At 37.1% G+C, this 13,075-nt stretch overlaps 2 protein-coding genes across 2 annotated transcripts; both read left to right on the forward strand.

Moving 5' to 3' along the window:
* Nucleotides 1-361: 361 nt before the first annotated feature.
* LOC113064291 (DNA damage-induced apoptosis suppressor protein-like) lies at nt 362-3,566 on the forward strand. The gene is made up of 4 exons (XM_026234981.1): nt 362-698; nt 886-1,047; nt 1,136-1,241; nt 1,328-3,566. The coding sequence occupies exons 1-4, from the start codon at nt 586-588 to the stop codon at nt 3,050-3,052; spliced, it is 2,106 nt and encodes a 701-aa protein (XP_026090766.1). The 5' UTR covers nt 362-585; the 3' UTR covers nt 3,053-3,566.
* Nucleotides 3,567-3,690: 124 nt separating this feature from the next.
* LOC113064290 (pre-mRNA cleavage complex 2 protein Pcf11-like) lies at nt 3,691-12,949 on the forward strand. Its single transcript, XM_026234980.1, has 16 exons — nt 3,691-4,072; nt 5,981-6,106; nt 6,350-6,532; nt 6,636-6,797; nt 7,028-8,028; nt 8,118-8,301; nt 8,397-8,628; nt 8,815-10,169; nt 10,286-10,337; nt 10,481-10,597; nt 10,713-10,827; nt 10,939-11,122; nt 11,274-11,429; nt 11,578-11,670; nt 11,755-11,790; nt 11,958-12,949. Exons 1-16 carry the CDS (start codon nt 3,905-3,907, stop codon nt 12,168-12,170), a joined length of 4,377 nt encoding a protein of 1,458 aa, XP_026090765.1. The 5' UTR covers nt 3,691-3,904; the 3' UTR covers nt 12,171-12,949.
* Nucleotides 12,950-13,075: the final 126 nt, after the last annotated feature.

Genomic DNA, 13,075 nt, shown 5'->3' on the forward strand with positions numbered 1-13,075 from the left:
ATTTTTTTTCCAATGAAATAGCATCTGAGGTATCGAGTATATTTTTGGGTATTCGAAAGATTCAATTTATTTGGATGAATTGAAATCCGCACCTCTGGCTTCACTCTCACTCGCACCGCAACACTGACATCTGCAGCATGAAGCAAGCGCGGGGAGACATACAACGTGATCACCTTGTATGTCCTTGGACCTTGAATACATTTCTTAAAATCATTTAAACCTGAAATTATAATACAATTATAAGGTTTCATAATATTTACTGATCGTAATTTATCTTTAAACATAGAACATATATTTTATAATATTGTACGGTAGATGGAGCTGTGATCCCTGAGAATTAAGGGAGAAAACCAGCGAGAAAGAAAATCGTTCTTGTTTTGAAATGCAAGCTTTGTAGCTCACTCTTTAGCTTCCGATCTTTTTCATTAGATATTTTTCTTTATTGCTGTATGGATTTAATAATATACACTTCAGTTACTTTTTTTAAGTTGTTTAAAATCTGAGTCCTCTTTTTTGTTAGTATTTCCTTGTAGAGAATGATGGTAGTACGGTTGTTTGTAAAGCTTGTCACGGTTTCAAGCACTCATGAGCAACACACGGGCTCTGGTGAGTTGCACAGTACTTTCTCTGCAAGACTCTTGTTTTGTATATCCATGCTGCAAAGGCTGTCTATCCAGATTAATTCAGGAAAGAAAAAGGTACGTGGTAAAATGAAGTCAATTTTATTATTGTTATTATTGTTCATAATTTATCTATTACGAATTCTGTTGAATGTACTTTAAATGTATTTAGGGAATGTGTAATGCTACAACATAATTACATTTGTGTGTGTTAAATTAAAAAGCGGCTGAACATCATGAATAACTTCTAAATCATTATCTTTAGGGCTGTATGTGGAAGATGTGGATTCACTTGTGACTTACAAAATGTGGACTACAGATACAGACTGTCGTTTAACGTGTCCAGAAACCAAGATATATTTGGTGTGACAGTATTCGGGGGTTGTCTAAATCCCTTCTTTGGCATTACTGCCGGTGGCCTTCAAAGGTGTGTTTTAAAGCATTTACAAATTGTTTAACATCTCGAACAAACATTGCTGTTAATTAATTACTGATGTAAAGTGTGATGTTTCCAGATTTATCGATTTGGAGAAAACTGAAGGCACGCATACTGTTCAACATCTTCTTGTTAAAGCTGTGGAAGACTGCTTTATAGGAAAATGTGTCATTTTTGGATTAAAGGTATGAAGCATTTCTTCATTTGGGGTTGGGCATCAAGGTTACACCCTTATTGTTAATTTTGCTAAATTCTTGTTCTTTCCTAACAGGTTCCTCATAATGTTGCCAAAACGTCTTCGCTGTCTGGACAGTTAGTGGCCTGCCAGATCATTTCTCCATTCGAGTCTTTGATGGGATGTACTGTAATCGGTTATTTTAAAAACCTCCTGCGGGCAAATTCTCATTTTGCCAACAGTATCTGTCCATCACAACAGAAAGACTCACAAAGTACACAAAGAAATGAGCTCAGCAGTTTTGATTATACTCCTCCATCATGTGCAAAGTTGGATTCTCAACCCAGCAGTGAAGGATTCACACTCTCAAATGCATGGCAGTCACCTGGGTTATGCTTCCCCCCTGAAGAATTAAGTAATGACTTGTTACAGCAGTCCAGAGACTGTAATCATAACATTCTTTCACCAAAGACTGAAGAGACAAGAACATGTAAAAGCACTAGCCAAAGCAACACCAGTCAGTTAAAGCATGTTAACTGTATACAGGATGAATTGAAGAATGAAAGCCAGAACAGTCACAGAAAATCTTTTTCCTCAAGCTGTGACATGTTTGAATCATCAGCACATTTTAACAGCTCTACTGCATGTGACAGTATAAATCCACTGGTCACGTTGCCCTGTGGAAATAATACTGACATAATTACATCTGAATGCCTTGTAAGAGCTAAAACCAGGGAAGAATGTGATGCAGCTTTATGTGAGAAGTCACTTTACAGTCATTCTGGTCAAAATACATGTTTTGATTTTGAGGACGCACCTTTATCTGAAAGTTTACAACATTTTGTCAGCTTTGAGCCTCAGATATCAGAGATACTTGACACAAAGGAGTGCATTTCAGGCAAAAGTGATCAAATGATTCAAGTGCAAAACAGATGCTCTCAGACTGAAAATTCAGTGGTCACAAGCATCTCAAAAACTCTTCAAATGCCTCTTTCTAGTGAAAAATGGCCCTCACCAATGTGCAATGTGAACAACATAAGCTGGAAAGGGAACAATGAAAATGACTGTCCGGAAAATCTTGAAACTAAGTTGAACAATGCTGAGATAAGTAAGACTGTTTTGTGCATTACCAATTCTTCAAAAAAGATGATTCCTTTCAGTCCTGACATTATGTGTGCATTCAATCGCTCTAGAAACGACAGGTTGTCTTTTACAAACAAAAAAGAAATCCCTTTTAAAAGCAAAAAATTAACTAGGAGCAGACCCTCTGAGGCTTTTTGTTCAGTAAACAATGAAAAGGGCAAATATTTCATGCACTGTGCTCAAAGTGAGGTCCATTCTGTAAATTGCAAAGTCAAGCAGGAACGTATTGTGTTTGATGACCATGAGGAGAAGTACAATTGTTCTGTAGACTTGTTTGCTTCTGGTCAGAGCAGTATGGACATGAACCTTTCGGATGTGACAGATGTTTCTGAAGTCAATGAAGCGAGGAATGTCAACACATCAAAGCCTGGAGGTTCAGGGGCTCTGCTTTTTTCACCATGTTTGCAATCCACCCCAGTTTCTTATTATGATAACTCATGTGGACAGAAAACCAGGCGAAGTCAAAACCGTGTAGGCTCACTGTGCTCTGGAAAAATGAAGTGCAAGTTTAAAAGTAAGATCATAGATCAGAGGTTAAGTGTTAAAAGAAAAAATGTGGATCATTTGCTGGTTGTTGAGTCTGCTGGGAGTTTCTCAGGCAAGTCTGACATGCAGGATGCAAGTTGCAATTTATCTATAAATGAGTGGTCCAAAGATCTTTTTGAAAATTCATTTTGAATTAAAATTGAGTAAGATGAATTACAATATTCTGTTTGGTAATTGTAATTGTAAATAAACAATTTTATAAATGTGTTTTTGAATTATATACATATGTTTATGTTAAATTAATATATTTTTATTATTATAAAGAATGCATATCCAGAATTGTATATTATTTTGTAATCATAATTAAACAGAATCTGCATGTTTAATTATCAAAGTGCTAGAGTAACAACTGTATAATAAAATGGTTGAGGAAAAAACACATTTTTCCTTTACGTCCACCAATACTAATACTATTCAAAATAGACGATACAAATGCAAGGTATGTAAACCTATTTCCATATGAATGTGCTTATATTTTATTAAAAATAATACTCTATGTGTTTTGAATCCGCTGAACCGCTGTTCTATGCAAATAATCCTAAACTGTATATTTCATTTTCAAGTTGACGACATTGTACTCTGTTGTGATTTTTGTTGATTTATTGAATGATTTAATTCTTATACGCTCTTTTTGAACGTAATAGTTCTGTTTTGACCAATGACATTGAGCACAAGCTTTCATCAGCCAATCAAACTCGAGCTTTTCAGCGCAGCCAATTGGGAAGCAGTGACGCGCGTTCAACTATAAAGCATTTTAGATGACGCGCGGTCTCCACTGAAGTACTACGACGGACATTTTGGAACACTTTTTCTAAACAGAAAATATCGTTATTCAGAAGCAAGACGCGACGAGGTCTGGCACAACATTCCACGTACAGAGGAAACTCAGATGAAGTACAGATGTTTAGGAGGACTGTGTTTCAACTAATGTTTGTATAAAAGCTTAAATTGTGTGGCGACGGCCCTCGACTCAACGGCTCAAAGATGTCGGACGAAGGCGCGAGGGAGGACGCCTGCCGCGAGTATCAGTCCTCGCTGGAAGATCTGACTTTCAACAGCAAACCGCACATCAACATGCTCACCATTCTAGCCGAAGAAAACATCCAGTTCACCAAGGATATCGTCGCAATAATTGAAGCACAAATTGCCAAGGTTTTTATGAAAATAGATTTATTTTTGTTTCGTTTCAGTCATCGTCTTTTAGCTCGAGTGTTGCTAACGTTAGTTAAATTACTACGTGACATGAGGCCTGTAACATGGCGCCAGCACGACTACTTATCTAACACTTTGTATAAATCCGCGTAAAACACTTTTTGGTGCTACATTATAGTTGACTAATATGGAGGTGTCTTTTATGCTGATTTTAAATTTTATATCAGTCTGAATTTACTGTTTTTGTAGCTCAAAAAAGTCACCAAATCCACATTACCAAATTAGGCCAGTTGCAACAGCAGGTTTATCTGCTTGTTTGATCACAGCTGCTCATGAAGTAGGACTTAATGTTGACGCACATTTGGCTTGAAATTAATAATCCATGTTTTACTTGCTTAATAAGATTAGAGGGTAATGATAACAGTCTGGTGGATTCACATACAGTCTACTACTTTTTTTAATGCAACGTCGATTTATTAACTTATACTGATGTTATGCTAGTTTACAAGTTATATTTTTCTATGACACTATATAAATCATGCGTTATGAATCATAATTAATCTACAAGAACTAGATAGGAAAGAAACGAAATTTCCGTGTTATGTAATCAGCCCAGCGAGTCGTCGTTGTGTAGTTTCTGTACTTTCCATACATAGGAATTTTGTAAACATGGATTGATTAGAAATCTAAGGTGCAAGACAACCCGTGTTGATGTCAACAATTAATCCGTAATAAGTATTTGTATACTCATGGTTGTAGTTATGTCATATCACCAGTTGGTACACGTGGTTTGCCACCAGTGTACATGGATGCATATTTTATTTGGGAAATCCGAGGAATTTTTTCATATCCTTGTCTATGTTTGCAACCTATTTGAAATATTGCATTAGTTCTGCTAGTCATGTTGGGCTGCTCCGTGAATATGAGCATGCCTGTATTTAGAGTTCTTAATACAAATGTGCGCCATTTAAATACCTGTGTACTTGAACCAATAAAGGGTTTGGGGTGTTAGATTGCTGAGTAATTTTCCATTCTTTACTGCACTGTTAATAAATGGTATACAACTGTGACAATAAACTATGTGAAATGTCCTTTTGTCTTTATTTCCCAGTGTATTTTTTGTGGTAATGTTGGCTATATTGATTTAATTATAATCTAAAAGATTCTTTAATACAAATATATTTGCATTGGTGCAGTGTCCTTTCCAATGACATTCCAAGCCTAAATGTGTAAAAAATACTTGTAACAAAATTATTGCAGAATTTTGAGAAACTGCTGCTCTCTGCACTTGGTTACAACCTGTCCACAACCTTTTTTTTTTTTTTTTTTTTTTTATGGACACTTTTTTTTTTTTTAAGACCAGGTGCCCCAAATGAAGATCAAATCTCATTTTGAACTTACATGGATGCCTACAGGAATGAGTTGAATTCCTGGTCAAGTACAAAAAATACAAGTGACAAAAAGCTTCAATCTTTTTTTCTTTTCTTTTTTCAATTTAAAGGATTTGTGCTTCTTGCTTAAATGATTCCAGAAATTGAATTGCACTGACAACCTAACAAAACCATTTTCTTGATGGACTGAGCCGGGAGAGAGAACACTGAAGACGGGGTTTACAATTTTTCACTTTTTTTTTTTTTTTTTGTACCTGGGACGTGGGTATTTTTTATTCCTGCATCTGAGAAACTGATTTTTGATGGATCTAGTTTTTAAGGAACTTCTCATTTTACTTTTTTTTTTTTTTTTTTTTTACCGCAAACAATGGACTTTCCCTTAAGTACTTGATTTTGGTTTTCTGTGCCAGTTTTTCTTAATCCAACTTCAACTTTTAATAATCTCAAAAGTCATTCTGTGTAGTTGTGATTTTCTCCCATGTTGTCCTCTAAACTTGTCAGTTTTCTATCACTTTAGGCACCTGCTGGTGAGAAGCTCCCAGTTTTGTACTTAGTGGATTCCATAGTGAAGAATGTTGGAGGGGCATACCTTGAAGTGTTTGCTAAGAACCTAGTCAATTCCTTTATTTGTGTATTTGAGAAGGTACATAATTCCTTGAAATTGTGTCCATGGTATTACTACCGATTGAACGTCATGTGCTTTTTGTCCTAGTTTAAAATACTGTTTTGTGCTAATTAATTCCTTTACCTTTATAGATTATTACATATCTTAATAATACATTTTCTGTTACATTTATGAATGGTAAACTATATAGTTTTGTAAGTGTTCTTTGAGATTAAACGGGAGTCAGATATTCTTTCCCCTCTTTCTTTTACTTCACTTTAGGTGGATGAGGTCACTAGAAAAAGTCTCTTCAAATTGCGTTCCACATGGGATGAAATTTTCCCCTTGAAGAAACTATATGCACTAGATGTGCGTGTGAACTCATTAGATCCTGCCTGGCCTATAAAACCATTGCCACCAAATGTGAATGCCAGCATACATGTCAACCCAAAATTTTTGAAACCGGTAAGCTTTTAAGGAGTTCCAACTAGGAGTTCTAATTTTCCAGAGGTGGGAAAAAGTGCACTGCTACGGTTTATCTGAAATGTGTGCTTTTCTCTTTGCGTAGACTGAAGAAACATCTCCGAAGCCTCCTGCACCACAACCTCCAGCCCCAAGCTTGACACAAGAACAATTGATAAGACAACAGTTGCTTGCAAAGCAAAAGCAGTTGTTAGAACTTCAGCAAAAGAAGATTGAGCTTGAACTTGAACAAACAAAAGCTCAGTTGGTGAGTTTAATAGTCATGTGCTTTATAACAATATGAACTAGAATGAGTTACATGATAGTATTCGCAGTCTTAGAAGTATAATTTTTTTGTGATGTCAAGTGCAAGTGATATGTAATAGCAGTGTATAGGAGCTTTAGTTGGTCTAATGCCGCTAAACCATCATTCTTCATACTGCTTAATCTATTTTAAAAGAGAATTTATCTTTTTTTTTTATTATTATTATTCTCAAGGCTGCCAGTCCTACTATTGCTTCAAACCACCATGTCGCTGCTTCTGCGCGTGTCTCAGCAAAAATCACACATACGGGTTCTGCACCTCAGGTCAAACCTTGGCTTCCAGCAACATCAGAAAAAATGTCAGCCAGAGATCCTAGATTAAACAGACCTGGTGCCACTGCTGTAAACACAAAGGAACAAGTAATGCATAAGAAGGAGAGTCAGGTCACACCAAACTTTCAGAATACATCAGAAAAAAGAGGACAAGTCTTAGCTGAAAGACAGAGTAAGTTGGAGAAAATGAGGATTCCAAAAAAGGATAACTCTGCTGTTGAGGAAAAGCCGAAATCCAAGGCGGTGTCACCATCTGGAAAAGGTATCTTTGTCAGACCCAGGGGAATGGAGTCTGAGCATTCAAAGACTGTTGAACTGAATAAGAAGGACCCAAGGCTACAAAAGCAGATGCATGACAAGACCGATATAAAAGATGATGATGTCCGAGAGAAGAAAAGAAGTTCAGAGAAGAAAGATAAGGATGAAGGTGTCAAAAACTTGGATCATCAGAAGTCCAGCAGCACCAGGGGCAAGCTTATAAATGGTTCTCTAAACAAGCATGAAAGACTTGAGACATTTCTGAAACAAGAAATTAAAGTGAACAAAGCAAATGTTAGAAAAAGGTCTCGGTCAAGATCACGTTCCCCACCGTTACATACTCCCAAAAGAAAAGAGAGGCATTCATCTCCAAAGAGAAAAACCAGGAGTATTTCTCCACCTCCCAAGTCTGGAAAGGCTAGGATAAGTAAACATCCACATAATGATGATGCTTTTTCACAATCAAGTCTAAGAGATGAACGAAGTACCAAAAAAATTTCCCTAGAACCAAGACGATCAAAAAGACCGCTTGACGATAGACCTGCTGATCAGAAAGATGGACCACAGCAGAGAATTTTTCCTGCAGAGCATAAAGACACAAAAGATAGCAAGAGATGGAGGAGTGGATGGGAAGAAAATAAAAAGTAAGTGACTTAAGTAAATTTTTTAACATCATTAGACTTTCTATTATTACATTTATAACCACATTCAAATTAATAAACTGCCTTAACAGTCCCAAGCAGTCAGAGTCAGATCTCTCACATGGACGACTAAGCACCCAAAGACACAAGACTTGGAACACTAATCAAAGACCATCTGCACCTCGTACACCTAAACCGCATCGCTTGAGTGTTGACAGTAACATACAAATTCCAGAAGCACTTAATTCTGCAAGTAAACGGGATCTTTTAAGGAAGGTATGGCCATTTCATATTTTTGTTTTGTAATCAGTTTTTCTTTATCTAATACATTATTAATTAGAATATTGCTAATCAGGACATTTTCATTTCAGGCTAGCAAAAGACATGCTGATGGTGAAATATCCAATGAAGAATTCCTCAATGTAGCCCATCAAATAAACCAACTTTTTCAGTATCAAGAGGAAAGACAGCGGTCTGACTCTTGGGATGAATCATGTGATGAGGGAGTATATCAGTCAAAAAAGAAACAAGGAATATCTGATGCGGCGCTTTCTTATCTTGAGCACAAATCTAAGTTGAAAAGAACCCAGCTTCAGCGTCCAGGTAAGATTTGTCCTGTTTTTAAATAATATGTATGTGAATTATAGCACTTTTAAAGTTGAACATTTAAACATTTATTGTATTTCACCATGGCAGGTAATGATTAAACATCCACTAGGTTGTTGTTGGTGTTTTATAAAGAGTCTAAACTTGAATTATTTTCCTATATTCATTTATCTATCTCTACAGTGCGAAAAGATGGCCAGTTGCCATTGCATGAAATGTTCTATCAGCCTCAACATGAAATGACTGAACAATACAGTGAAATCTCAGAAGTGCATAAAATGTCTGGTGATGCCATAAAGCCTGACCATGAAGATCCTAGAAGAACCGACAGGCCTCCATCATGTAAAGGTTCCACATTCAGAAATTCACAGAGTCCTGTCAGCTTGGACGGGACTTGTGGAAAATCTGCAGGACCCCCATTTGAACGGTCATCATCTCCTATTGAAATGGATCAACAACCAGGAGACATCAGCCCACGTTTTGAAAGTCCCAACAGTGTGCACTCTGGCACAGGTCCAGATGATGGTCCTGTAAGTGTAGAGGTTCTTCCAGGGCATAATAATTTCTCGGAACAGGCAACAAGTGGACGAAACCATGGTGAATCTCCTGGAAATACACCGAATCACTCCTCTGAAGGATCTATGGCACTGGTGAACACGCTACGGCAGGATGCACCAAATATTCCTCAACGGTTTGATAGATATAAGAATTCTCAAGCTCCCTTTGATGAGCCACCTAGCCACATGAGAGAGCCCAGGTTAGATGGTCCTACAAGACCTTATGCTCCTCCTCCTCGGTACGAAGGCAATACGGGGGGATTTGATGGGTCTGGTGGACCCGTGAGGTATCCTGGACATCGCTTTGATGCCCCTCACCGGTTTGAAAGATTTCCCAAAGCCCATGAAAGACCTGTGAGATTTAACAACCCAGCAGTATCACACAGGCCAATGAGGTACACAGAGCCTCGTAATGTGAGATTTGACCCTCAAAACCCAGTTAATTATGACCACCCAATCCACCAAAACAGATTTGCTAATCCACCAAGGTTCGATAATCCTCACATGCAACATGGTCCACCAAGATATGAGGAACCACGGTTCCCAGCTAGATTAATGAATTATGATGAACAGCAGGGTGCAGCTAGATTTGATTGTCCATCAGGTGGGATGCGCTTTGAGAACCCGGTGCAGCCTGAACCCTTAAGATTTGATGCACAGCCTGTCATGCCAAGATATGACCCACAAGGTCATCCAAGATACTGCGGTCCAAATATTCCAAACCAGCTCAGACCACAGGAGCCAACAATATATGATCAAACTCAAGGTCAGGCCCCTGTGGTAAACTCTGCTGTACCACTACCTAATTTCAACATTCCACCCATGAACACGTTTGGTGGCCCGGCCCAACAGTTTCCCATGCAGCAAAATGTGTCTCAAGCATCTAACTTCAATGTGACAGTCCCTATGTCATCGGATTTCCAGGGTTCATTTAGACCTGCTCCTTTCCCTGGTCCGGGTGTTGGAAATGTTCCTCAGCCTGTACGTATTCCTTACTCAAGGAGTCCTTTATTTTTGTTAATGTTAAAGAGTGTTTTTTGTTTTTTTTTGTTAAACTTGGAAAAATAAAGTTTCGTTTTTGTCTTTTGAATTTTTAGATGATGGGACCTCAACCCTTTATGCCACCAAACCAAATATCTTTCCAGCCTGGTGAGAATGTCTTTAATTTTTTTTTACAATAAAAGCCTGAAACAGAATCGTACACTACTGTTAACTTACCAGCCTAGATTTGTTTTGATTGTGGCTTCTACTTCAGACCTGTATTATAATAAGTAAATTGATCATTGATTCAGGTTCCCAGTTTCAGCAGCCTGAGCCCGAGCCATTGAGGCAAATAGATGTGAACGATCTGTTATCAAAACTTCTATCAACTGGAATAATAAAACCTGCACAAACGGACTCAACGACTGGTATGCATGATGTATTTTATTTCATTTATTACCATTGGACAATTAAATTGCATTAATTGCAGTCTTATTTCAAATGAACATGTGTAAAGATTAAATCTATATATAAATGTTTTAGACCCCACTTCAGCAGGTCAGACTTTATCTGTTCCTGAAGAAGAAGAGGAGGAGGAACAAGAGGAAGATGAAGATGTCCCAGACATGACTGGCTTTGTTTTGGAGGACATGAAACAGTATGTACATCTACATACTCTCTGGAGTCTAGACACAAGTGAATCTGACAGAAATATCTTTATAAAATGACTTAAAGACACCAGCTGTTTTGGGATATTTGTGTTACTTAGGAGACACGACAGCATTATCACCAAACTGTATACTGGAATCCAGTGCTATTCCTGCGGCATGCGTTTTACTGCATCTCAGACGGATGTGTATGCAGATCATTTGGACTGGCATTACAGACAGAATCGTTCAGAGAAGGACATCAGTAAGAAAGTTACATATCGCCGGTGGTACTATAGTCTGACGGTAAGCTGGAGGCAATCCTGTTTCATTTATTTTCCTTAATCATGTATATTTTCAGAAATGTATCACCAAGAACTGAAATGAACTCCTGAAAATGGAACAAAGGACTTTTAAAATTGTAACATCGTGAAGTTTTCTTCTTTTTTTTTTTTAGGATTGGATTGAATTTGAGGAAATCGCTGATCTTGAGGAGAGGGCAAAGAGTCAGTTTTTTGAAAAAGTTAATGAAGAGGTTGTACAGAAAACTCAGGAAGCAGCCAAAGAGAGAGAGTTCCAGAGCGTTAAGGCTGCCGCAGACGTCGTTCATGAGGTTAGATGATGAACATGTTGTGTGATAATTAATAATCACAACTGTGTGATAATTCATAGTATTAGAAAAATGAGATGCTGAATTAAAGATTTCTCTCTCTCTCTCTCTCTCTCTCTCTCTCTCTCTCTCTCTCTTTCCATCTCCTCAGCTGTGTGAGATTTGCCAGGAGCAGTTTGAGATGTACTGGGAGGAGGAAGAGGAAGAGTGGCACCTGAAGAATGCCATCAGAGTAGATGGAAAGGTAAGAATTCTACTAATACAACTAATTTGAAAAATAATATTGATGTTTGATAAAAGACTTAAATTGTTTTCCCTTCTCTTTTAGACATATCATCCCTCATGTTACGAAGACTACAAAAATGTAAGTGTTGATTTGGAGAATGGCATCTTGTTAACATGCATCACACCTACATGTTGAAGTCAAGTGGCTAAAACATGCTGTATTTAGGATTCCGATTTTTAAGTAAAGTTAAATCTTTCCATCTTAATTTTCATTTAGTCAATTAAAACACTTCCCTTTTTTTGTAGACATCCTCCTTTGTGGAGTCCACGCCATCACCCAATAAAATGCTTACAGAAAACCCTTTAACAGCTTTCATTAAACAAGAGCAGGGTGATGAGGTGTCATGCTCCAGTATTAAAGAAGAGCCCTCAGAGGACGTTATGGATGCACCAACGGTAAAAGAGGAGGTTCAGGTTAAGTTAGAAGGAGAATCACAAACCAGTGCAATTATTTTCTAACAATGCTGCTCCTTAGCCACTTCTTTTTGTGGTTACTTTAGCTGGTCTTTTGTGTTTTTGTAAAGAAGGATATTTTTATATTGCAGAGCTCTGGGGCAGGGACCTCAGCTAGTCACTTTAAATACATTTTTGTATTTGTATTTGCCTGCACATTTCAGGTATTTTTTTGCCATGTGAACGCCCAATGAAATGTACTGTGAAAGATGTACGTTTGGGGTAAATGTATATGTATAATTTAATTTATAAATAAAGATATTTTTGGTATTCTTTGTGTAGTATTGATAAGAAAGAAGTTTGAATTTGGGTGGTTTTTTTGGTTCTCAATGAGTAATTTGTTCTGACTTTTGGAGAATGGTTGAATACTAATTTATGAATGACTTTTTGTTTTGCCTCCAAAAAACAAGGGAAACCCCTTTTCATTCATTGATAATTCCCTAAATCCAGGTTTGGGGCCTATTGTAAATTATTAATAGTTGATGGAACATAATTTACTATGAGTATTTCCCTGACCTCAATATGTAAATAGTTATTTCAGTTTACTACTGTATTTGGTTCAGAGTAATGTGTTTAGTTAAAAATGAAAAAAAAAAAAAAATGGGTGTTTCTTTTTCTCTTTTTGCAGAGGTTCAAAGCGCAATTTTGCTTTATTTGGAAAATTCAATAAAAAATTTGAGGAAGAAATAGTGTCTTGTGTGCAAAGTGATTATTGTGGCTTTTTGACTGATTGAAATTTGTCTGTTTCATGCATAATCCTAAATAAAGTTTCAGTGCTAATGGAACCTTCTCTGTTCGTTTATTTGGTTCTGATTATTACAACGTGTCTGTTAAAATGTGTCTCACAAGTGTACCATAAAAGTAGTTATGATTACAACCATATTTTTAATTCATCTATATTTTTTACATTT

Source organism: Carassius auratus, chromosome 46, assembly GCF_003368295.1.
Source record: "Carassius auratus strain Wakin chromosome 46, ASM336829v1, whole genome shotgun sequence".
NCBI lineage: Eukaryota > Metazoa > Chordata > Actinopteri > Cypriniformes > Cyprinidae > Carassius > Carassius auratus.